Consider the following 26,818-nt stretch of genomic DNA (forward strand, 5'->3'; position numbering starts at 1 on the left):
TGCTCTTGTTTAAGCCAGTCTTAAAATATTACATCAGTTTTCAGTATTTCTAATTAAGAAAAATGCAAATAAACCTCAAGGCTAGTGTAGCACTGTAATTAGGCATTCCCATAGTTTGTGTTTTAAGTCCGAGCACAATATTAATTCTAGACTTCACTACTTCTGGAGCCTTGCAGCACTAGACAAGTCACTTGTATCAGAGATTAAGGAAGAAAGCACTTAAAATGACAGTGTTTGTTATTGTAGGTGCTGTTCAGCATTCTGTAAAAAAAACATCTTTAGGTCAGTACTCAGCTTAGAAAGAAAGATTCAAAAAAATCCTCCAGGCTAATAGTTTATTTGTGTATAAAATGTAAACCAAGGGAAATGGGTGTCCACTGTGTCTCACAAGGGTTTTCTATGCTAGTTAGGTTCTTACCAACACTGCTCTAATTCTGTAGGGTTTAATACCAAAGGCTAGAAACTAGAGGAGGGGAGAAGGCTCTTGCTCTTGGATCCTGTTTGTAGGAAACCATAAGCATCTGGTTGGCCACCATGGGAACAGAATGCTGGACTAAAAGCACTACTAGTCTGATCCAGCAGACAGTGCTTATGTTAATAGAGCAACAAACCATGAAAGGAAAAACTAATTAATTTTATTGTCACCTAATAATTTGTATTTTTGGCTATTTCACTCTAAAGTAAAATACTTTTAAAGGAAAATGTATGAACATTTTCTAAAGTTAAATAAAAATAAAATTGCTTGAACACCAGATTAGTTTTGTGCCATGGTTCTCAAAACTTTTTACAAAGGGCTATTTCAGGCATAGGAAAACTCGGCCCTCCAGATGTTTCAGGACTACAACTCCCATCATCCCTGACCACTGGTCCTGTTAGCTAGGGATGATGGGAGTTGTAGTTCCAAAACATCTGAAGGGCTGAGTTTGCCTATGCCTGGGCTATTTCAATGGAATCATTGCCTTGGTCAGGATAGGCCTTCAATCCTGCTCAATGACCTGGAAATAATGGCCCTTTAATCCCAAAAAACCCTATTCAAAAGGCAGCCCTGGACGACTTCATACCCACCCAAGCCCATCTAACCAACTTAAAAGGTTCTGCCTCCCCCCTCTCATATCTTTCTGCTCCAGCTAGTGACTGAGGGCTCCCCAGTTCCACAGCTGAGTTTCACAAGGAACCTCACATAAAATAGGCATGGAATTATACAGCCAATCATGGAGGCTATAATGAGATGGAGGGTAACAGCCAGGGGACCCAGACAGTATCAGCACCTCAATGGACTCACTCTCCTCAATGCTTGGTCAATAAGGCAGGCAGGCTGCAGTAAGAGACTAAAGATCATTTAGGACACAATAAACTTGGCACCAGCCCAACAGACCAACAATGCATCTTGTACAATATAAACTGACAGGCAGTGGTTCTCCCGGATTTCAGGCAGGAAGTATTTCCCAAACCTGGATATGCCAGGGACTGAACCTGAAACCTTCTGGTCACAAAGGAGATAATCTACCATGGAGCTACAGCCATTTAAGTACAGTGGTATCTCTACTTATGGACGTGATCCGTTCCGGGGTGCAATTCGTACCCCAAAAAGTCCATAAGTAGAACGCTGCTTCAGCGCATGACACAATAGAGTGCTCCTGCGCATGCACAAAGTGCACAGAACGCTTCTGCACGTGCAGCAAAACCCAGAAGTATACACTTCCGGGTTTGCCCCATTTGCAACCCGAAAATTTGCAACATGAACCTAACGCAACTAGAAGTATGACTGTACATTCCATTTAGGATTAAAGATCAAATCCCAGAAGAGGACATGGCTTATGAAACAGCAATACAATATGACTTTTAAATAATTCTTCTTTCTTCACTAGTAATACTTAAGTATTTGACTATGCAACCCTTATTTGGTTACAGTAAACAGATTTTGAAATATTTCAACAATGGGAAACTCATCGCAGACAACTTCTAATGGGGCAAAGCCCACATTTCAAAAGCATTGAAATGTTTTGACAAATGAACTGGAGGATTTTCAACTCCTTCAGTTCTCTCGTGATACAAAGACTGTCAGAAAATGAAGATTAAGTAGTTCAGTTAGAAATATTCCATTTATTCCTGACAACAGTAATTTGGAACATCTGTAGCTGCTTGCTTATTCTTGCTCCCCTATATAATTAATGACATTTAGAAGATGACAAACAAAGCAGAGCAACAGCAAAACAGTTCACTGCAGTTAAGTAAAAATAAACACGAAATCTGGATACTTTCCATGCACTGAATTTGCAATGCACATAAATACAAATATGTACATTACAGATATTTAATGTGGAATTAAATCTTTCAGCGTGCTACACAAACTGCAGAAGTGCATACTGGCAAAATAGCTACATTACAGATAAGGAGGAAATGTGTGAGAATAAATTTCAAGAGCTTTAAAATTTGGCATTTCTTGGAGGAAGCTGTTCTTTGTGTTCAGATCCAATTTATTCACTGAATCTAGCTGCAAAATGTTAAAAGAAGAAAGGGCAAAACAAGGAATAGGATTATAAAGAAGAATAAGACATTTTGGTGTGTCTCCATTAGGTATATATTCTGTGCTAATTGCAAGTTGCCCTGTCTAAAAAACAACCTGTTCTCACAGTGAAGCCATGCACTGGTTGTATTTTGTTAGCACAAATCAGTGTAAGCTCTTTTTTATTACTTGGTTAGTCAAATTAGGCATGTCTGAGGGCAGCTGTATTATCAAGTAACTATTTCTAGAGGACTAACTGTGTTAGCTTGTTGCAATAAAAACAAAAACCTGTGATAACTGACAAATGTGGCATAATATTTCCTGGACCAGAGTATTCCCCGCAAAGGGCAGTCTGGTCTACAAAAGCTTACACTGCAACAAATTTGTTAGTCTTTAAAGTGTCACAAGGGTCTTCATTGTATTGTTAAATATTAGTTATGCAGTATGTATCGGTGTGTTTTGTAATCATACCAAATATGCACAACAAACCAAAACAGAGGCAAGGTCCACACTGTTTGTCTGTCTCTCTCCCATGCACAATTGTGTTAATTACACAACCATAAACTTAGAACCACGTTTTTATGCATATATTACTCCCTAGGAAACTTACAGCAGAGCTGCACCTATTTGCTTTACCTGCCTCTTTCCATGCTATAGTGATGGCTCATCCTACATTTTGACATTTCCCTAGGGTTGCTATATATCTAGTGTCCAAAACTACAAGACCAATACAGGGTTTTCTTTGAGAGAGAAAGCAACAGCTGGTTTGCGCACACAGAAAATCTATGTACATTGAAAAAAAGGTAAGTTTGTATAGCACTAAAATGGCAGGATAATTTTTTTTCAAGAAGTAAATATTATCAATAAATACTTGCAGACTAAAGGGAAAGAGATGTAGTATGTATGGGAGCATTCCCATACCACTTCCATAAACTATACACATGTACAGTCAACTACCCAAAGAGACCATAGTCTTCTACCAGAAACAATGGACAGATGGCATCAAAAGCCCCAAGCTAAATTCCTACAGCTAGCACCCAAGTGCAGCCCTTCCAAAACCCGATACCCTCCAAATGCTGTGAACTACAACCTCCACCCTTCCTAACCACCCTTCCTAACCACAGCCCATGCTGGCTGGAGCTAATGGAAAGTGTAGTCCAACAACATTTGAGTGGTGCCAAGCTGTACGTTCAGACCCTGGCCTATATCAGCTTAACAGTTCTGGCTTCCTACTATTGCTGAGCAAGCCCTCCGCAGTGTGGTCCGACTCCACAGTTTCAGTCTGTGCCTGACCACCAAGCTGCTAGAGGACTTGACTGCTACCTATTGCAGTTCTTGAACAGTCCAAGATTCTTATCATAAATCACAAACCATGTATGAGTATAGGCAGAGGTCTACAAAGCTACCTGACCTTATGAAAATTTTCAGCATCCGTGTATTTCAGTAGCTTGAATGTGGGAGGGCCAGGAGTAAATCACTGCTAAGCTAGGAAGCAAACTGGGTGTTTGGCTTTGGGTAAATCAGTCTCCTGCAGCTTAACTTAGCTCACAAATCAACCGCAAATCTAAAGTACTGCTCAGAGCTCTTTGAATGTACAAATGTAACAATACACATATTAAACATGGAAGGCAAATATCACCTTCAGAAGTTTCTGCATTTGCTGCAATATGGAAAACTGGAGGGTCTTTGGTACAAATACAATGAGAGGCATTTTATTTTTTTACCTTAAGTGCTAAAAGGCTCTTGTTAATTTCAGCACCTTCCAGTCGTGTTTGCCTATCGGCACTGGAAGTGTCAGCTCCTCTTTCGTTTCCAGCCAAGTCAATCAATGAAAATTTACCATGCAGCTTCCCTTTCCTCCTGAGGATGATCTGAAACACTGCATGGCTTCGAGATGAGTGTGCATTTGCAGATGTCTGACCAGATGTTCTGTAGCAAAGGGAGGAGAGAAACGCAATTGAATTACACATCACCACAAGGCTTGTCAGGCTTACACTATCTGTTGATAGTTTAAAGCACACTTTAGGTTCTATTCTAATACAAAACAAACAAGGGGCTCATTTGTAGTACACATATGCCAATTACTCTCTGTCTTCAACTATGGCATGAACTGAGATAGACGAGCATCTGTATTTTCCTCTTATACCACTCACTGAACCACGTTTGTTTCAATTCACTTAATAATATTTTTACATTTTAGAAGCAAGTACTAGTAGTTCTTTTTATTTTATAGTAAACAAAAAATAAGCATCAAGCTAAAAGAAAGAATAAAAACAGTCATAATAAATAAAATTACAAAATAATAAAATAATAATCATAATAATCACAGAAAGTATGAAAAAGAATGAGTGGCATAAAATAAATTCCATAGTGGAATACAGGGTTCATACTAATACCAAACATATTAAATCATCATGATTATTGCCAAATACTTATATTTAGCGGGAATGTGCCAACCATGAGATTGATTGGTCATGTTAAATCACAAACAGCCCCCAAGCTGAAGCAAAGTCAGAGAAGTCCAAATCACTCATGGTGGCACATATTTTCTGAGTCACTTTTTTTCAAAAAAAAGGCAATAAACACTACTTTTTAAAACCATAGATCAGTAGAATAACAAGATGTGCCCTTCTATCCTTGAGAGATCACTAGACAAGTGGCAACCAACAGATATAGAAAAAGGTGTTGATGAGTAAGGTTAATATTGGTGTCATCAAAAATAGGTAAGAGACATAACTTAGCGTCCAGGGACCCCTGTTTGGCAACAACAATACCAATCTCTGTTACAACCTCCTTCCAGAACATGTGTACTTAGTTACACTCCCAATACATTCCTTGAACCTTACAACCACACCAGGACAAGGGGAAATTAGCTCTTACAATATGAGCTAGTCAGACAAGGGTTAAAAATCAGCGTTGGACCACCTTCAAAGGATTTACTCTAATGTTAAACTCAGACTGAAGGGCCGAGTGTAATTATAACTATGCAGGTGCTAGTTATAACTTCTTTTAAGCCTGAACTTGAATGTTACAGTCTTAGTTGGAAACCCAGATGTAATAATGTAACAATATGTCAATAAATTAGCAAAACATTAAGACAGTAAGCTGATAACACAAATCAACACTGCTCCTAAAACACACACACACACACACACACACACACACACACACACACACACAAATGTTCTATTTCTCTCAGTAGCTAGTACAGAACAGGAGTTTTCTTCTGGCAAGTAAACTCCCAGGTTGTTTTTTTAAAAAAATAAAAATCCTACCTGCAACTGTTGCCTATTTCAATAAGCTTGAGTACATCTTCAACACATTTAACCTCTCGTTCCTGTAATCCCACCACCTGGACTTGCTGTTTACCATCTTCTAAAACTCTCAATTTCGTCTTCCTGTTCAATAAGTCAAAAACCTTATGCAGGGAGAAGGGGAAAGAGAGGGAGAAGACATGTTGTTTTATTTAGGGGTCTTTAGAACATTACTTTAGTCCTGTCTGACAAAACAGCCATGCAAAACAAAGAGATCTAAATACAGAGACGAAAACTCGGAACTCCTGACAAAATAAGCTTTGCTAGATATGACTTTCATTCTAAAATAGATATATGTGTATGTATCACATACCTTTCCACTATAAATTTCAAAAAATGTTGCATATACTTGAAGTTCTAGTTTCTTATAGTTTGGTTTCTTCAACATTAAAAAGACATCTCTAGCTGTGAATAGATGAAAAAGAGATTGAGTGAGTGACAGAAAAAATGTTAAATGTACAGCTGTTCAAATCACAGAACTGTAGAGTTGGAAGGGGCCTTGAGGGTCATCTATTCAACCCCCTATAATGCAAGAATTTCAACTAAAGCATCCATGACAAATGTTCACAAAGTAGAATGGATTGTTCCATGTGGCTAGCCATAAAAAAGGAGCATTTGTATAGCGTTCTCACGTGTTTAACACGCATCACATACATTAAATCTACATGTGAAATTCACAGCATTTGTTTTGGAGAGAAGCTGATAAAATGCAAAGAGATTCACAGGATGGAAGCTAGAATGTTAGACTATAAGCTTTCCAAGAAAGGACATGAAAGGATGCTTCCCCACCACCCCTCTCCCATAATAACCCTCTGTTCTTATAGTAACTCCAAAAAAGCTACTTCTGATGGTTAGAGGAGCCTCCAGAATGAAGTGGGATGGGGTGCAAGAGGAACTGTCAAAATAGAACAGAAGCACCTTGTGTGAGGGATACTGCTCTTGCAAGATGTTTTGGCCCCATTTTCAGTGACTTTCTTTTACCCAACATCCCTTCACACCCCAATCCACAGGCTGCCCTGGCCCCCAGAAACAACTTTTGGGGAATACAGGAAGCTGCAGTGGGGTGAAGAAGCAGGCAAGTCCCCTGCTGACAGTTTCCTTCTGCCTGCAGTTTCGCACAGGTCCAACTTCCAACTTAATAGTATTACATCTCTCAATCTCAGATGTTAAATGGTACCCAAATACCATAAAGTGTATAGCTATACGCACAGGATACAGACTCTTTTGTGTAAAGCCCAAAGACAAAGAACATACCTGCTAGTGCATAAATTCCTTTTGAACAGTCTTGGTTCTTTCCCGAAAAATCACCACCCATTGTCTAAAGACAAACATAATACAATAAAATAAACAGCATGAAAACAGCAACTATCGAGCATCACATACTCGTTATCGAGGGTCATGCATGAATAACTATTTTCATTGAGAAGACCCACTGCTTTATGTAAAAACAACAACTGGATTTGCTCCCTTAAGACAAAGATTACTTTAGCATTTTGTAATGACGGAAACAGCGGACACTCTAAGAATGTATGTGTGTGTTTCTAACTCTAATGAAGTTTGTCGGCAAGCAGCCTTTAAAGTTCCATAAAGTAGGTTCATAAGTGGGACCTGGGACAAAATTTTACAGTTTATGACCAGTCCCTAAGAGGCGTTTGCCCTTAAGAGAGTCAATTATGTTGTTAACACATTCAAAGTTATCAGGTTATAATAAAAGCACTTCAATAGCATGTATCGCTAATAAAAGCACTTCAATAGCATGTATCGCTCACCAGAAATACTTACATGGGTCTTTCCACTGCCTGTTTGTCCATAAGCAAAACATGTAGCCATTCCTCTTTCAAATATTGTTTCTACTAGTGGTCTTGCAGTAAACCTTTAGCACAGAAATAAAAGAAACATAGCTATTATATTATTTTTAAAATATGTATACCACCCTTCATCCTTAGATCTCAGGGTGGTTCAGAGCATAAAATACATGATAAAAACACAAAATACATAATAGAAACAAGAACAAAAGCTAACTAGCCAAAGCAGTTTCTGTGCCAAAACCAGGCCTAATCCCTTGACTGAAATGGATCTAGAAAATCAGTTTCCTCCAAGGGTGCCTAGTATTATAGCTTTTTAAAACTTTACGTAAGAAATAAAGCTTGTATAACCCCATCCAAGCAAAAACATCAAAAGCAATCTTTGAAAATGTCTGTTGCAGTTTAGACCAAAAAACGAGTAGTAGAGTACTTTGACACAAATTACTTTCAACTTTGGATTCGGCAGCAGTCAGATCTTATTTTCTGCCTTCTAAATAATGCTTTCAGAAGTCCAAAGGAAGTCTTTAGGTCATCCTCCATTCCCATAAGTTCTTTTCTGCAGGCTTCTTTCTCACACTTCCAACAGCAGAGATGGGTGGGCCAAAGCAAAAAAGACTCGCCTTTCCCCCCTTTGCTGCTCGCCCCACTCACCACTGCTACAGAAACTGCAAAGAAGCTGCTTTCATTTTACAGGTTTTCTTTGGCAGAATTAAACCCCCACTTATCAGCCAGCGAACAGACAGATAAATCTTGTGTTGACTGTAGACACCTGTCCCCTCCTGGCAACAGACACTCACAGCTAATGAGGTCTTGAATCCTGCCTTCAATCAGCTGACGTCCCAAGTGAAGATAACTCATATGGCCGTGTGGGCCAAATCAGATCTCCCCCAAAGACTGGCTTATAGGCTAAAGCATGGGTAGGCAAACTAAGGCCCAAGGGCCAGATCCAGCCCAATCGCCTTCTAAATCCGGCCCGCGAACAGTCTGGGAATCAGCGTGTTTTTACATGAGTAGAATGTGTCCTTTTATTTAAAATGTATCTGTGGCTTATTTGTGGGGCCTGCCTGATATTTTTACATGAGTAGAATGTGTCCCTTTATTTAAAATGCATCTCTGGATTATTTGTGGGGCATAGGAATTCGTTCATTTCCCCCCCAAAAAAATATAGTCCGGCCCCCCACAGTCTGAGGTACAGTGGATTGGCCCCCTGCTGAAAAAGTTTGCTGACCCCTGAGCTAAAGGTTCCCCACCCCCGTTCTAGAGAAACAAGCGCTCCCTATTGACCTAAAATGATGCACACAAGAGTCCTTTTGCTCTGCAGTGCTGACCTGGAGCTTCTGAACATTTCTGTATTCTCTGTACTAATTGCAGGAGTGGAACTGTGGATCCTCCTGGTCCCAGAAGGAGACTCAGACTCAAACTGTACCACGAAGAGCAGAGATGGGCAACCGTTTCTGCCAAGAGCTGCATTGACTTGGGGGTAATCTGTCAGGGGCTACATACCAAGCAGCAGGCAGGATGGCAGTCATAAGTAGGCAGAACTAACCCTTTCTTCTTTCTTTCTGCCACCTACTCCCTCCCATTCACACATTTTTCAGGACTTTCCTTCCTTTCAAACTAGCTTAAGAGAAGTAGCATTAAAGGAGAATATTTCCAGACTTATTTTTGCCTCTCTGACTCTGGAAAAATACTAGCAGCTTCTCAAGAAACCCCTAGCAGAGTCTGTTTTTCTTCTGCCCAGATCTTTCAAGTCTGACCTGCCTCTCAGGTTCCAAATGAGGTCTTAACCCCTTTGTGTAATTATCTTCTGCCTCCAAAAGTGGGAAGGACCTAAGCACAATAGAAGCGGGAAGCCCAGTACAGTGACACAAAAACACTCACACTGGATAAAGCTATTACAGTTTAAATATAACTGTGGCTAGGAAAATATGTCCTTTTGGGAGGACGAAGTGGAAAAAGAGACAAACACATAGGAATTGCAGTAACAACACACAGGAATCCAAGTTAAACAGAACATCAGCTTACTGACAGGAGAAAACAGCAACAAACTTCAAAATGGGGACAAGGAACACATACCTGTACACCATTTCATTAGGAGCGCTGTCATCAAAGGCATAGTCAAAGCGGAAAGTTTGGTTTTCTAAGTACCGTGTTAAATCTACCTTTTGTTTGGGTTCATGTACCATCACAACATCTTTGCTAGGGATTGTTATTACATCAAGATCTTTCATTACAGTTTCTAAAAAAGCAATTAAATGTGAATTAATTTTTTTGGATACACAAACTTCACAATTAATTGAGACATTAGTCATACATCCAAAATAGTTAAATCTTTTCAAAGCAATTTATGTGAATCTGGTAATACTATAATGTGCATCTTTGGAAGAAAAAAAATACATATGTACATGTATTTCCAGGCTGTTCAGTTTAAACTAGAATCATCTTCAGTCTATTTGTTTTTTTAATCTGCATGCATAAATAGCTTGTTGCAAGAACAGTACATAAAGAAATCATTACCCATCTTCAAGGGAACAGGAGATAGCCAACTTGATTTCATCAGTTTGTGCATTCATTAATATTAGCTATTGTTAATTGTATGAAATGCCTGAGTCAGCAACAACATACACAAAGCCCAATGTTCCAAGAGACATGCAAACAAAAGGTGCTTTGTATGTACAGTCAAATGCATTAATGTGTCCTATTTCTGTGAGGGGGAAAAACCCCTCAGGACAGAAATCAGAATATATTGAGGTTTCTCATACAAAGAGCTCTACATTGAAGTGTTTTGATTCTGACCTTTCACCTAACCACCCAGTTACCGGAAAGCAACCAAAGTTTAGCTTTGAGAGAAGTGTTGTAACCATGTGGCAGGAAAATAAAATGGAAATTTCTGCCCTATATTTGCAAGTGAAACACAGAAAAATATTACTCGAAAGAAAAAACTCAATACATTGTTCTTAGGGCACACTATATTACAGACCTGTCTATACTTCAAGGCCCATTAGACCCCCAATTTTGTACTTTAAAAAAAAATATTATCTGAACACACAAATTCACAACTTTTAAACATCTTAAGTAGCATGCCAAAACTCAACAGAGACACACATCTCCCTATAGTTTAATTTAGCTAATATTGGTTATACAAACAGGATAAACAGACTGTGATCTGTCTCCTAGGAAGATTACAATGAATCTCATTACATTATAAATGAAAACATTAAGGGTATTCTTAGTCACTCAGACCTTCAGAATAAAGTTGGAATTTCAGGTTTTACAACACTGAGTGAATTATATTTTTTAAGTTCAGAGAGTTAAAGATTCTCACATTTCATGTTTCACTTTAAAAACTAGAATGCCCAGGTGAAAATTCTGGAAAAGTTTATTAAATAAACTTTTATTATAGCACCAAACCTCCTCAATATATTGTCTTGTAATAGTTCGTCCAATCAAACCTGGTGAGGACAGAGAAAATGAAATCCTATCAAATCCTATATGGGGACCAGCTGCAAATCTGAAGGCCCTAGCTTTTGACACCTGAGGTGTATGTTTTTGGGACCCACCTTGTTTTTATACTTGTGGGTTGTTTTACATTTTTGTAATGTTGTATTCTGCTTTGGGACCTTACAGTGAAGGGCAGTAAGGGTGTGTGTGTGTGTGTGTGTGTGTGTGTGTAAATGACTACAACAATTAGATTTCAGTTGATTAATACATCAACTGCTTGAATACAGCCTACATTCCTAATAAAATCTACATTACAATCCGGTGACTGAAAGATAGTAGGCTCCAACAGTTCCGTGATATAGTCAATGTGTAACATCCTATATAACCACAGGATGGTTACACATTCTGAACTGAAGGGCAGAGAAGTAGGGCAAGTTCCACGTCAATGGACTGCCCAGCACATCAAAGGGAAGCTGTCACAGACCCTCTGTCTTCAGATATGAGTCAGAGAGCTGAGGAGAAAAGCAGGCTACTTCCCTTCCCCCATCTGAGGAATACAAAGGCGAAAAGGGTAGAGAAAGAGCCAAAGTAGGAATGGAAACTACCAAGATGGCCTTGACAAGTGCTGTATAGATATGGAGGAATCCTCATCACCACCCTCTGAAAGCATCAGCAGCACTTTATTACTTCCACCCAGCTTTTTCCCAGGTAAGGAGCAGACACGGTCATGAACTCTATAGAAATCTATGGGAGGTGTGAGATCATCCTGATTACACATAGTGAGACCAGGATAATTCCAAAGTTATCTTAGTACTAGAAGGGGAAATTTGCCCGTTGTCATCCATCTACCACCTGGATTCAGTTCCCGACAGAATAAGCTAAGCTGCAGAATGTTTCCTGTTCAGCCCTGCCTTCCTAGCCTTGGAAGTGTTCAGCAACCTGTGCAAGTGCTCTCCCCATCCCATATCTCTTATGGGCTTATCCACACTTGCCTTTTGCCCTGCTGTTTTCCCTACTCTTTCAGACACAGGTCCATGCTTTAAAGCTCCATGTCAGAGTGCCCCCCCACCTTTTTATTTCTGTGCTCCAGAGCTCTCCCCACGAAAACCTACCCTTTAAAGCCAAATTTGAGAAAGCAGCAATTTGGGTTTTCAGCAGATTGCCATTTGCTCCGATTGAGCTTTAAAGAGCAAGTTTCTAGGTAAAGCTCCAGAGCAAAAAGAAAAAAAGGGTATTCAGAAAGCGCAGGGGAAAGGCAACTATAGATAAGCCCTTATGTAGATAGATAGATAGATAGATAGATAGATAGATAGATAGATAGATGATAGATGATAGATGATAGATAGATAGATAGATAGATAGAGATAGAGATAGATAGATGATGGATAGATAGATAGATAGATAGATAGATAGATAGATAAGAGATAAGTCCCATTACAGTTGGGGGAAGATACATCAACTCTTCTCCTACTCTTGCCGGCTCCTGTGAGAAATCAGAAAGATGCATTCTTCTCCCACATTATTTGGTTGGCTTTGGCATTGGCACTGCCTTGATTAACAGGTTATCAAATTATGTGGGACAGTCTCCCTATTTTCTTGATACTCCAGACGTGTCTGAGCCCTAGAACTGCATGTTGGCAATGACTGCAAGTTAGGACCTGGGCAGACTGAGCGGAGAGGAGGGAGTGTCTGATTAATCATGGACTAATATTAACCAGCCCCCAAATTTTAAATTGATTTCTATTGCAGAGGTAGTATTTTCATCATTATATGAGATAACATGAGAACCATCGCTCCAAACCATAATACCATGATATTCAAAGTGATGCTCAAGGACCTGCATGAAGAAAGCCAAATACGCCCAGAACTTGTTATAGCTAAATACGCTCTACAGAGCTGCTAGCATCATAATATTTAATGCATCATTGCTCTTCACAAGACACTCAAATGGAACATTATGTAACCATCTCATTACATAATTCCCAAGCACTCCCCTCCCCAGAGAAATTCCATCACAATTTCAGCATTTACACTAATACCTAATTTAGTTATGGGGACATTAGAAGCTTCTAAATAAACTAGGTGTTTCTTTGAACAGAAGCGTTACTTACATAGAACCAAGCATTTGAGATTTGGATGAATAAAATAACCTTCACTTTGGTAAAACAGTGCCACAACATTTCAATTTTTTTCTTTTGGGGGGGGGGGTTTACTATAGTTAAATTAGAGAATTCAGATAGTCTAGGCCTGCCTTCCTCTTGGCATTTCAGAGGGAATGTGAAGACTTTTTTGAAATCCTTCTAGTTACCGAAGTCTGTATTGCTAACTCGGTCTTACAGAAAGGAAGGGAAGGGAAGGGGAGAGAGAGTTCCTTTTTTCATTGCTTATTGTACTTTTCGTGTAAGTTGCCTTGATCTTTGAAAAGACAGGCCCTCTTTACAAATTGTGATGTCCATATGTACAGAACAAGGCTAAAGGAGACATCACTTCTAGATATGACCAAATAAGAAGGTTCCTGGGTTCAATATAGCCTATACAAGCACATCCGGAAAGCCAAAATGATTGTGTGTGTGTGTGTGTGTGTGTGTGTGTGTGTGAATAAACCAGAAATGGTCCATTATTTTTTATCGGTGGCTTAGCTTCAAATGTGCTCTAGGAGAAATCCAAATGCTTGGAGTTATCCTAGTACCCACTTGATAAAACTCATTCACCCTCCCTTATGGAAACCTTTTGGGGAAGCCTAAAAAAAAAAATCAACTCATCATGTGGCCTCAAGACAAATATAAAATAAAGTTATTACCCACCTCCCAGAAACTAGATAAAAGTCTGCATATTAAAAAGAGGCCTACCTTTTTTATTTAGTGGTCGTTTTCTTACACACACACATATCCTGTGCTCATCAATCTTAAAAAATAAAAAATAAAAGAGTCAATGAAATTAGTAATTCTGAACCAATTCTGAAACAGAAACTTAAAGACAGTTTATTTCAATAATTATAGTGATGTATGTGATCAAAAACAAAAGGATTCAGCAGTAGGTTATACCCAACCTTAGTTCTACTGAAATTAATAGATGGCTAACAGGTTCATTAATTTCAATGAGTTTACTCTGTTACAAAAGTATCTATACTGAGATAAGCCTCACATGTGACCTTGAAATAAAATACTGTAGACACATGTGGTTCAGCCCTCCACAGAGCAAAAAGCTCAAACTGCAGGACATATTCCTTACAGCTTTTCAGGACTATGCTCAATATCATTGTGGTCTAGGCAGATTCTCCTGGCCACTTGGAAAACACCTGAAAAGTGATAAAAAGTTTGCATGTTGCTATTTGAATTACTTGTTATGCAAGCCATCTGCATAATAATTCATTCTAAGGTTTGATCAGATATTATGCTGGGCCACTTTTATCACAAACAGGAACAGGTTTAGAAAAAGAATTAAGATCTTACAGTCTCCAGCCATAACTACTGTAATCTCAAAGGTGCATTTAGGAGCCTCTGAGATTACAGGTTGCCATGACTGAGATTTGCCAGTTCCCAGCTCACCAAAATATATGACACCCACACATATCTTTGTCAATTCAGAGCTTGTGGAAGTACAACACTTGCAATATAAGCCTCACCACATACTGTATTTACTCAAGTCTAATGTGCCATCGAATGTAATGCGCACCTCAATTTTCAGAACCTTGAAAGCAAAGAAGAACTTGCTGGCGAATGTAATGTGCATAGGCAAAAAGTGTACTCTTTACAACAGACAGGCTGAAAATTTTGAGGTGGCTGCAGGTCTGGCAGGGAGAGGAGCCAGGCAAGGCGGGCCCACTAGCCAGCAGTGGGTGCAGGCTCTGTTCCACCTCTCCACTGAGGAGTGAACAGCCGCACACGTACCTTGCCAGCAGTGAGCTGCGTATTTTACTCAAGTCTAATGCACCATAGAATTTAAGTTACAGATAGGTAGCCGTGTTGGTCTGCCATAGTCAAAACAAAAAAATTCCTTCCAGTAGCACCTTAAAGACCAACTAAGTTAGTTCTTAGTATGAGCTTTCGTGTGCATGCATCTGAAGGTATCTGAAGAAGTGTGCATGCACACGAAAGCTCATACCAAGAACTAACTTAGTTGGTCTTTAAGGTGCTACTGCATAGAATTTAAGGTGCACCCAATTTTTTGCAGATTAATTTGGCAAAAAAAGAAGGTGTGCATTAGACTCGAATAAATATGGTATTTAATATTTGGCCGTACCATACTGTCATTTACAATTTCTTTTAAACTTTCCCAAATTCTCACACTGTGAGAGTTGTAGCAAAACTTACTGCGTCTGCAGTTGTCAGTGGTCTATAATCCAGACTCCCCCTGAAATCTCTGATCATACACATAATTTCATAATTTGGATTTGTAGCATCAACTTCCTAAAAGGGGAAAAATAGCTGTCAACTTTGTAAGATAGAATAGTTCTTTCTCATACATTATCTTCTGATACGATACCTTTTTGTTTGCAATCTAACAACATTTTTGCCAGTTTCGTGACATTTTCCCAATTTTTTTTTAAAGAATTGCAAGAATTATGCTTGCTAATAGTTCATCTTGCAACAAAGCATAAGCTTCCTTCTCTTTTCCAGACCCTCCTATGTAAAATATAATTGATTCCGTGTATACCTGAATCATTTGGACAAAGATACTGAAAACCGCTCCTAATTAATATGGATTTGTAGTTGGCTAATTACGTTGAGCACTCAAAAGTGCTTCTGTAGCTCAACAACACCCAAAATATATCAACTACATTTTCTTCTCCTTCCAAAAAATATAAGGGAGGGATTCAACATTACACCCTTCTGATTATTCCATCAGCACAAGCATTTCTTGTCCAGAAGGGACCAATCCCTCCTCTCCCCACACCAACTGGGCACCACACTGGGGGTTCTCCAGACCCTTTCATGTTCTGCTTGATTTACTTAGATGCAAAATATTCAAAGACGCCTTAAAGGACTCAAACTGGATGTCACATTTTAACATAAGCTAGCTTTTTCTGAATAAAGGCAGTCCAACTGACTTCAAAGGTAAGGTGTTTCCGGGTGCTCAGCTGCTCCCAACATGAAAACCCACTCCCACCCTTCATCAGCATCAGAGCACACATGCAGGCTTTAAAATTACAATCTGCGTATTAAGTTCTTTTTCATGAAAAGGAACAAAAAAGTTTGTTCCCTGCTAATTTCTGACAACTAGGGACAGCAAAATCTTCAGCAGCTTAGGACCATCAGTACAACATCAAGTTGCTTGAGTACCAATATTTCTTATTACGTCAATAAGAGTGAAAATACATGGGGACATAACATGCAAGCTGCCAACAGGATTATGCAAGTGGTTCTTCTAAAGCTCCTGCTTTGTGACAAGACTCATTAATGTTAACGGATTTGCTTAAGATTAGCAACTTTTTGAAATAAAGATTGTAGCATCGTGTTCACTTTCTACTCACTGAGATGCTTACAGAGCTATTTAAGTAACACTTCTTAAACCTCACTTTCTCAAACATGGCATCCTCGTAACAAGTATGCAGTAATGATTTGCCTACACCATCTTAGGAAGCAGTAGCTAATGAACCAGGAAATTCAACATTAGTTGAAGTAACTTGCTAGAATACAAATTATAAATACTAGAAAGTGAACAAAAATATAAAAACAAACCTGAGCGCGTTTCTCTCTAAGTTCCTGCTGTTGTAGTCTTCGTTTCTCACGTTTTTCCTGCAACTTTTCAACTTCTTTCACACAATTTGATTTTCTACGTGCTTAAAGGGGAAGAAAAGCAAGTTTCTTTTATATGCATACTACTTCAAATTTTAAATCATTTTACCACTGAAACTGAGAAGTGCTTACATTAATGAACTTCCTAAGCTGTTCAGCATAAACAGGGCTTAATTTCGGCAATTTGATTTCTTTCAGAACAGTCCTGGGTCCTCACTTACACAGCTCATTTTGTGCTGATACAAGGTGAGGTGGGGGCAGTTGAAGATATTGCTGATGTCTTGCTGGCATTGCTAAGTGGAACACAGTATGGTTACCTTTCAGCCATGCTGTGGCTCCTGTTCCATCTGGCTGGTCCCCCAATGCCTAGCTATCCTGGCAGATTGCTTGGGGCAGTACTTTGCTGTGAACCAGAGACAGAAGTTCGTCCTTCTTGTCCAATCCCAGGCTACAGGTTAAGAGGTCCAGTTTAATCTCAATGACTTCATCATCCCATCCATTCTCTCTCATTTACAGTACTCATTAATTACCTTACTATGGACATACATTAGTCATTAGATTGAAAAGACTGGAAAGGGGAGCTGCCTTCACCATAGCAATATTTTAGCTGCTTATTATGTTTCTATGTTTTCTGTTTTTGCCACAACTTTATGACAAGCATTGGAGGCATATTAAAGGATCCTTGGATGAGGGTTAACAGGGCTGGAATGGGGTGGGGGGTGGGCAAGGGGTGGGGTCACTTCAAGGTCCAACCGTGCTTAGGGGCTGTCCTGCCTGCCTCACCCCAGGTTGACAAGAATGGTCACTGCAGTTGTACCATAGCTGGTTTGAGCCTGTTTTCTACCCCTTCATGTTTTCTCCAGGATGTGGGCTGAGTAATAAAGCTGACAGCAGCAGAGCTGCAAGAAAGTCACATGCTTGCCCTATGCCAAGTCAAACACTGTGTAAGCCAATGATGTTGTAGTCAATGTTAACCTCCCTGCTACCTCAGTGTAGTTCTCTCTACAGGCACAGTTTAAGGGATATGGACAGTGAAATGTAACAACACACAGCAGGCACCAACTTACATACATGTTATTCTCTTGGTTTGACCTAATAAAAGGTCTGGTCAATTTTCAATAATGGGCCATTATTTTAGAAGAACTAACATTCTGCAGATACTCTGTTACCAACAGGACGATGGAAGAACAATCACATTGTGATTTCTCTAAGTAGGCATAACACTGTGCAGACAAATCACTACTTATGAATTTATAGAATTGCCCAAGAGAATGTACATGTAATGCCTAAAATGAATGAATCCTTGATACATGATTTACATACAAGGGGGTCCAAATTCCTTTTTTGCAGCTTGAACTGGAGATATATCTGAAACACTACCATTCTGTTGTGTAGAGGAAGACTGTTCAGGAAGCTGAGTAGGCCGCGCACGTGCAGAACCAACCACTGAAAAAACAAAAACAAAAAAACCACAAAAATATTACTAAGAGAGTGAGCATAAACAAAAAAGAAGGAACTGCACCAATTTCTAAATAGAACGATTAGTTAATTAACAGAATAATGTGTAAAACCAAAATATTACTAAGAGAGTGAGCATAAACAGAAAAGAAGGAACTGCACCAATTTCTAAACAGAACGATTAGTTAATTAACAGAATAATGTGTAAAACCAAAACAATTTATAATTAAGAAAAACTTTATAAAACTCTTTTTGGGATATAAACTGGTACTTTAGGTGACTATGCTATGAGACAAACCAATATGAGAATCAAATATACATGAACTATTATCAACTGCTGGGGGGGGGGGATGAAATTAATCCCTCAATATGACACATCGGTTGATGTTGTTTCCAGGCCAGCAGAACTACTGAAGCAATTCTCCCTTTATATTTCAAAACAAGTTGCATCAGGGAGGAAAAAATAGAGGGCTTGGTGGTATGTTAATCACATGTTCCATGAACCTTTGTGAGGAACTAGTTGGGTCTTATTATCTGTATATCAGCCCAGATATTACACATGCATGCAGATTGTAGGAGGAGTCCCACACCCTATTTAGGTATAAATATTCATACTGCTACTGAACTGATAAATCAAAGAAGTGGAGCAGAGGAGTATTTACCAAATCCTCTGGTTGGTGTGGAAGTTAAAGAACAGGACAGGAATGAACTACAAGGAGATTTTCATCCCAGGCAGTTTTCTCCCTCTCTCCCTCAACCCCCTCTGCTGTCATGCTCAAATGGCTGGAATATAACAAATGCTTAAGTTCTCTCCTGCAGTTCCCTCTATCAGCCAACTAGAAGGACAGGTTGCTTATCAGTAGCTGATGTGTTCTGAGTGGTCCGGGAATTGTCTATACAACTACAAGATTACTCAGAGACAAAGAAGAAAGGTCCTTACTCTCACAGCGGGCCAACTATAGCATAAACTCAAGAACAAAAGAAGTAGCTCCTTTTGTACTTCTGGACATCCTAGCTGGTTGAGTGCAGGTAAAATGTAAACAAAATTACCAGGCAGTGAGCTTACAGGGAAGTAAGGCACAGACAAAATGTTTTGCTATTAGATCTGGACAATTAAAGTGGAATTTATCACCTTACTTTATGCATTTTCAAATGGGATATAAATCATTTGCTAACTTACCTCTGTTGTCTCTAGTAGGAGCTTCAACTTTAGCAGGTACCACTGTCCTTCGATTCTAGAGAAAGACAGACACTATTAATTTGTTAGCCAATTTTCAGGGTTTTTTTTTCTTTTTTAAAACTAAGTAATCTGCTGAGTCATAGCCCTTCAGCAATTAGGGAGGATCAGCAAGTCAACAAAATTCTCAGAAATCCTTTACACCCTTCCCCAAGAAAAACAGCAAACTTACTCTACATTTCCAATTGATATATAGCTTGTCTGCAAATGAATCTTTTCAAACTGCGTAAATGAGCTGTAAAATAGCAAATTATATTAAGCTATTGGTAATCAGGTGTGAGGCAGGTAAAGATATGGTTGGGCCTAAAAGGGGTCAACTCATTGTCAGAGTACTGTGCCTTTGCCTGCACAATTTGATTCAAACTGCATGGGTAAAATAGGTCACTTGATGTCATGTGAACAGCCCCACTCACTGGTAAAACTTGGGCCATGGAGGAGACCAGTGCTATATAAAATGTGTTGTTGGCATGAAGAAAGGCAAAGGTCAATAAAGAATTCATCTCTGTGCACTGCCTATAAAAACCATTGAACAGCTAAACCTAGAATTCTGAAATAAAGAACATCGTGTAGCAACAGGCAAACTGAACAAGAGTAAATGACATTGCATTCTATATTACCAACCTTCACAATTTTGTTCACTTTAGCGGAAGGTGTTGGAGGTGGTGGGGTCTCTGGGCTGGGATCATCTTCTTCAGGAGCAAGGTCTGGGTTAAGCGAAAAAATACTCTCCAAGTCAATCTGCATATGAGAAAGATAGATTGTTCAAAGCAAACAAATAAATCCTGCATTTTAATTAAAAAAACCACACACACACAAAAATCAAGACAGGCCACATGGTTTCATTGCCACAAAGTAGTAGCTCACTTCCATTTGAAGCCTCCACATCATTATATTGGGTAAAAAGTCCTTATTTTGCCTGGAAAGATTAGTGGCAATGTCTAATTACTTAGCACAAAGTGAATCTGCAGTTCCTACTAGAACCCTTTGAAATGGAAAAGGGAGTATCCCACCCTTCTATACTCTGGCCTGGGAACATTTTTATTCAATCAAGACAGCCATATATCATTTAACAACTGACTGATAACAGTCCTGAATTTCTCAGTACTGCAACACACTCTAGAATTCAGCACACAAACTCCTTTGCCAAAAAGAAAAGCTAATTCATGTCTTATTTATGTACCTTCCAGGTACCACTCCACTCTTATTAGCTTTTTAAAAAAAAAAAAAAAAAAAAAAAAAAAAAAAAAGACGATGTGACAGAGACCTCTAAAAGCAGTGCAATTCCCAGAGAGGCGCTTGCTAAGGTAAGCTCAACCTTATACCTAGAACTTTCAGTTTTGGGTAGTCATCTTTGCATCCCCACCACACTCAGTAATCCTTGCCTGGTGAAGCCTCCTCCTTCCTGTATTTTAAAGAGGAAAGAGTAAAAATTTCTCTCATTCCAGTCTTCTCCTTCTTCCAGTTTCCCAAGAAATGTGCTAATTTCTGAGCTAGCTCTCTTAGACAGACAGGCAGCCTGTTCTCCAGAAAAACTCAGTCAGGGTCACAGAGGGATGAGATCCCCCCCCCCCCAAACATTAGTTTTTCATGTTCCAGAGGGGTGGGTCCCTGAACATAGAAAAGTAGGTTTCAGATTTGTGTAGACACATGTCTCAAGCAACCATGGCAACAACTGGTTTAGTTTTATATACCAAGATACTACTTCTGTTTTATGCTGATGGCAGCATTTTAACTCTATTTCTCCTTTGTGTTGCATGAAAAAAGCACAGCTGAATGGGGGAGAAGCTACTATATAATAGGCACTTTTTTCCCCACCCACTCCTGCTGCCTCCACCCTGCTGGAGAACAAGCTATAGTCTTGCTTGTCATTATATCTGAACCCAGACTCATAGTTGGCCAGGATGAGCCAGGATGAGCAAGGGAAGAACAAAGTGCTTGTAATTTCAGCAGCGTACACTAGCACACTGAACTTTCACATTTAACTATGGTTTAATGTGACGTGTGAACCAGATCTATATGAAACAAGCATTTAATAGTTATTTTCATATGTCATCATACAGCCTATTCTGTTGGCCTTCACTTCACCAGTACATCTTCAAAAAAAGTCACAGAGCTTTATATTTCATTCTGAATGCCTATGGTCCATTATATTATACATTAGGCCAATTTTGAACCAAGATCAGCTGAGAACAAACATAACTTTTTATAGTCAATATGATTATATTGTACCTCTTTTCCTTTAGTATCACCATTTTCAATCCACTCCACAGTAACACTTTCGTTATCTTCATTTAAAGATGTCACCATAGCTTCATGTATTCGGCCTGGAATGGAAGTATAAGTACTCCTTCAACAATTTATAGAATTTCCATCAAAACAGCTTTATTCCATCTCTATGATTTCATTTGCAAAGGAATTCATTATTTTTTTAAAATGCATCACACTTATTTCTATACCACTGACATGCAATCGCATGTCCACTCCATAATTCAATTATTTTCAGTGACACTTACTACCTGGTCAGTGCATGCAGGCCTTCAGCCTGAACTGCATTTCTAATAAAATACTTTTAAAAAAATATTTCAATATGGCTTATATTCCCCTTTATTTTCCTCAAACACTGCTATCAATCAATCCCAGAATGTCAAATGACACTCACAACTTACATGAGAAGCTGCAGAAGGAGTATGCAACATGGTGCCCTTGAGATGTTGCTGGACTTTCATCATCCTGGGCCACTGACCATGTTGGGGCTGATGGAAACTGAAGTCCAATAACATACTGGGGGTACCACATTGGCTACTCTGGAACAACACCCATATACTCCAATATATGCACAGAAACGTGCAATAAATGAGTTTTCATAGCAATGCCAGAGACAATTATGTGAAGATTAATTTTTAAAAGTTATATCCCGACTTATTCTCTGAAGAGGCTCAAGGCAACTACCATAATGTCCCCATACACAGTTAAAATAGTACCATAACAATACCCAACAGATTTAACAATTCCAGCAGGACAAAATAAATATTTTGCCAGTGCAAAATAACTCAATTAATTGAAGGTTTGTTAAAAAGCCAGGTCTTCATCAACTGGCTGTGATGGGACGAGTGATGGGACCTGGCAGGTTCCATTTATCAGGGCATTATCAGGGAAGGTGCACAATTGCATGTTGTTGTACAGTGGTACCTTGGTTCGCGAACTTAATCTGTTCCAGGAGTCTGTTCAACTCCCAAAACCACTCAAAAACCAAGGCGCAGCTTCCAATTGGCTGCAGGAGCTTCCTGCACTCAAGTGGAAGCTGTATCGGACGTTCAGCTTCCGAAAAACGTTTGCAAACTGGAACACTTGCTTCCGGGTTTGCGGCATTCGGGAGCCGATTTGTTCAACATCTAAGCCGTTCAAGAATCAAGGTACCACTGTAACACTTCCACAGGTGATGAGGTGAGCTGCTGACCTGTTTTTAAAGGTGCTTGAGTTATAGAAATTGCAGCTGTGAAGCTACAAAGAACACTCTGGCTGAAGACACGTTTCCCTCCCTTTGGATCATTGCCCATAAGGGCAGCCCATGGAACTCCTTCATATACCTATGCTAATCATTTGCAATGTGATACTAATGACCTACAAGAGAGAAGGAAAAACAACTTTTCCAGTTTACAAAAGCTTTGTTGCCTGTTTGTTTGAAGGAGGTTCTTACTCACCAATGGCAACCAAGCAGGTGACAATTTGCAAACCTACCCAAGCACACCTGAGCACTTGGTCCTGCTTTCAGTGTTTGAAGTTTGAAAAAGACAGGAGAAAATCTAGAGAGGCATGTCATAAAATTTCTCTTTTGATACTAAATGATACATAAATAAATTCTGAACCACCTAATCACTCAGAAAACATAGGTGTCAGGGTATTTAACCACAATTCAAAAAAAGCAGTACTTAATAATCTTATAATTATTTTGCCTATGTACAACAGATTGCACACAGTAGTGTGCACCTTTCTAAATGTATCGCTCAACCTTACTAAAAGAATAAACTCTGCTATTCAGTTTCTATTACAGAATAATTTTCATAGTTTGCATACAAAAAACAATGTTAGCAATTTATTTCCCTTTCCTATTTCAGGTACTGACTGATCACACCCAACCTTTAGATGACACAGCACATCAAGGCAACACCCTATTAATCGCCTATTCACAACGTACACAGTTCTCTCATTCCTTCAGTGCTTCCCCACACATCTTGGGACCTACTTTTCTCTTCTCAGTTTCAATTCCATTTCCTGCCTCTCTCTCAACAGCATCCATCTGAGTATATATATTGAACAAAATGGCTTGTGCTCTTCTGTACTAAAGTGGAACTAATTAATGCAGCTTCTTCAACTGCTCAAATCAATTCTAGCCAGAGATGAAGTTATCTTCTGCCAATTAACAGAATGATAGGATTTAGAACACCGTGCTTAGAGAGTGGGGAGCATCTCTTTCCTGACAAATGACCTGGTTTGGGATACAAAAATGCATGGAAGGGACAGAAAAAGGATTTAAGACACATGCTTTAAGATTAAAATGACAATTTTGTTCTATTATAATTATTTCTGCCATGAGAGAAGCAACAAACACATCCAAAAAGATGTGATGTGTCCCTGAATACCATAGCTATAAAGCTAAATTTGCCTACCTGGAAGCAAGGGTAAGAAGATGTGCGAAATAAATGGATCCCAGAAAATACCCAGTTATTGCTTCTGATTGGCCAAACCTGATAGCCCAGAGAAAAGGAAAGGTGGAGGCATACACAATCCAATAGGACATTGAGATAACCTGTGTATGCTAAACTCTCACACAAACTTTTCTTCTTCTTTTGCAAAATTTCATCTGCTGCCCAAGATACCATTCATTCAAACTGAGCTCAAAATGCAGTTTAAGAATCTGAGAATGAACAGCTGGTTAAAGACATCCAGAGAAAAATACCATGCATGTGGCAGCAACTTTCCAAATACCAGAACTGTTTTTGGAACTCAATGTACTTTTAAGAATGGTGTGGGGATTTGATGGGAACCACTTCTGGTTAAGAATTGGGGGAGCAGAGGCGGAGGGGGGTAAGGGTATGGACAGAACCCTAAGAACAAACTTACACCTGTAGGGACAGAAAAATTAAAAATGAACCAGAACCTTAAAAACTAAACAAGAATGGTGTTGTCTAACATTCTGTCTATACATACTTCTTGACCTAATGGAATTTCACAGAACTATGGTCGCAATCTACCTCTTGTTGCATACAAGTCCTGCCCAACAGGCAATTGTTCTGGATTGTGATGTACATTCCCACAATCATAAAAATATACAAGTAGCCAGTTCAACTGGAACAAGAGCCTATATGAATACAAATGGATACCTGCATCCATGTTGGTTGTTCACATGTAAGCTTGCTTCTGCACACAACTTTCCTTGGCTGGATTACAGGAATTATGTCTGACCTTTCCCCTCTCCACTTCATCTTGTGAAAATTTATAAACCTATGATGTATTGGTCAGACTAGGACAGGGGTCTGCAACCCGCGGCTCTGGAGCCGCACGTGGCTCTTTTACACCTTTGCCGCGGCTCTGGGGCGGATACTAGCAAGGGGAGGAGGCGCATTGTGCGCCCCGACACTCCCCACTGTGGTGGGCGCTGTACTGGCTGTGACGTCGCATGGGGGCGGTGTGTGCGTTAGTCACGCACCGTCCCGACGTCACCTTCCTGCCCGCCCGCTACATTGTAAGGGGCATGTACGCTGGTCACTGCATTGAAAGGGGGCATGTACGCTGGTCACTGTTTTGAAGGGGAGTGAAGAACACACACACACACAAAAGGTAACTTGTTAATTTAATGTTTATTTCTATGAGGAGGAGTAATTCTGAGGGGTCAAACAAAGAAATAATAAAAAAGTGACAAAAAAGTTATTTTTCTAATGACGAGTTTTGCGGCTCCCAGTTTTTTTTTCTTCAGAAACGGGTCCAAGTGGCTCTTTTTGTCTTAAAGGTTGCAGACCCCTGGACTAGGAGGTAACCATAATGGTTTTCTGTTCCTGTTCAAATATGATGTGTCACAACCATGAAGACGGTAGATTCCCCAAAGTATGTTTCTTCATAACATGAAGAAACTGCCTACCTCCCAAGGTTAAGTCTTCTGCAGTTCTATGGCTACTATACAATACTCACAGAACTGAACTCACAGAATTCAGGAACTGACAAATGTTTGAAAATAAATGAATATGTTAACTAATGACAATCTGTGAGAGGATATATCTCTGTTACCTGCTGATATAGACTGCCCTAGCTCTAAAGGGCTTTTTGTTCTAAATTCACATATATATATATATTATTTTTATAAGAACATGATAAACAATCAGTTAGGGCCACACTAAGTTTGCCAAACATATGAATGAGATTCCATTTCAAATACTAGTGAGCAGGAGTCAAATTAATCTCCTGAGAAAAGCTTCGACATCAGCTACATCTTAGGATGTTTGCTATTTGAAATATTATTTATATAATTAAAAGCAATTAGGAAAATGATTATGAATCCACTTGATACAGTAGCTATGTAACAGATTCTTCAGAAGAACAAAATAAATTCAGGTCCTCATGTTACAGTATATGAAGCATATTACTACAGTGGTACCTCGGGTTACAAACACTTTGGGTTAGAAATGCTTCAGGTTACAAACTTTACTAATCCAGAAGTAGTTGCTCCGGGTTGCGAACTTTGCCCCAGGATGAGAACAGAAATTGCGCAGCAGCAGGAGGCCGCATTAGCAAAAGTGCGCCCCAGGTTAAGAACAGTTTCGGGTTAAGAACAGACCTCCAGAATAAATTAAGTTTGTAACCCGAGGTACCACGGATTCCCAATAAGCAAAAATAAATCTTCTGTAGCTAGACTGGACAAAACCAGAAAGTATTCCACCTAGACTAATGCAACAAAAAATAAAGCAGTGTGTGTCCTCAGCATGTTGATAGTATCTCACTTTCAACCTTCAAACAATATCCCTCAACGGTTCCAACAGCAGAGGGGATTAAGGTGTACCTTGTGACACAGAGAGATTAATTCCTTGGGATCTGATAAACCATCCCCCAACCTGATAATTCAGAAATGTTGTGTCAAAAAAGAGCAATCTAGGAGAACACTCTCATCAACTTCCATGGGTTGCCCTACAAAATAGCAAGATACCATGCCAAAGGCCACCAAGAGGCACAGAACAAAGGGACATTTCCTACATCAATCCCTACACTGTCTATTTCAAAAGCAGTCTTGGTCACTTAACTGTCCTGGCTATCTGGCACCTTGTACTAGT

General features: G+C 39.4%; 1 protein-coding gene across 8 annotated transcripts in view; it reads right to left on the minus strand.

Moving 5' to 3' along the window:
* Positions 1-26,818, minus strand: part of KIF2A (kinesin family member 2A) — a 47,584-nt gene that overhangs the window by 8,947 nt on the left and 11,819 nt on the right. For 6 of the 8 annotated variants that reach the window (XR_014556370.1, XR_014556371.1, XM_083703523.1 and 3 more), the window contains 13 exons: positions 21,729-21,823; positions 20,121-20,237; positions 19,443-19,497; positions 18,128-18,250; positions 16,748-16,848; positions 15,380-15,475; positions 13,916-13,970; positions 9,702-9,864; positions 7,603-7,693; positions 7,075-7,138; positions 6,134-6,225; positions 5,782-5,924; positions 4,231-4,435 (listed from right to left, as the gene is read on the minus strand). Coding sequence is in view for 6 of the 8 variants with exons in the window: in XM_083703523.1 (XP_083559649.1) it covers positions 4,231-4,435; positions 5,782-5,924; positions 6,134-6,225; positions 7,075-7,138; positions 7,603-7,693; positions 9,702-9,864; positions 13,916-13,970; positions 15,380-15,475; positions 16,748-16,848; positions 18,128-18,250; positions 19,443-19,497; positions 20,121-20,237; positions 21,729-21,823 (1,400 nt within the window). In the remaining 2 variants the exon portion in view is untranslated. Of the gene's footprint in view, positions 1-4,230; positions 4,436-5,781; positions 5,925-6,133; positions 6,226-7,074; positions 7,139-7,602; positions 7,694-9,701; positions 9,865-13,915; positions 13,971-15,379; positions 15,476-16,747; positions 16,849-18,127; positions 18,251-19,442; positions 19,498-20,120; positions 20,238-21,728; positions 21,824-26,818 lie in introns of those variants that run through there. The other 2 variants (XM_083703525.1, XM_083703522.1) reach the window with 1 other exon arrangement.

Source organism: Podarcis gaigeae (assembly GCF_964106915.1).
Source record: "Podarcis gaigeae genome assembly, chromosome: 11".
Lineage (NCBI taxonomy): Eukaryota > Metazoa > Chordata > Lepidosauria > Squamata > Lacertidae > Podarcis > Podarcis gaigeae.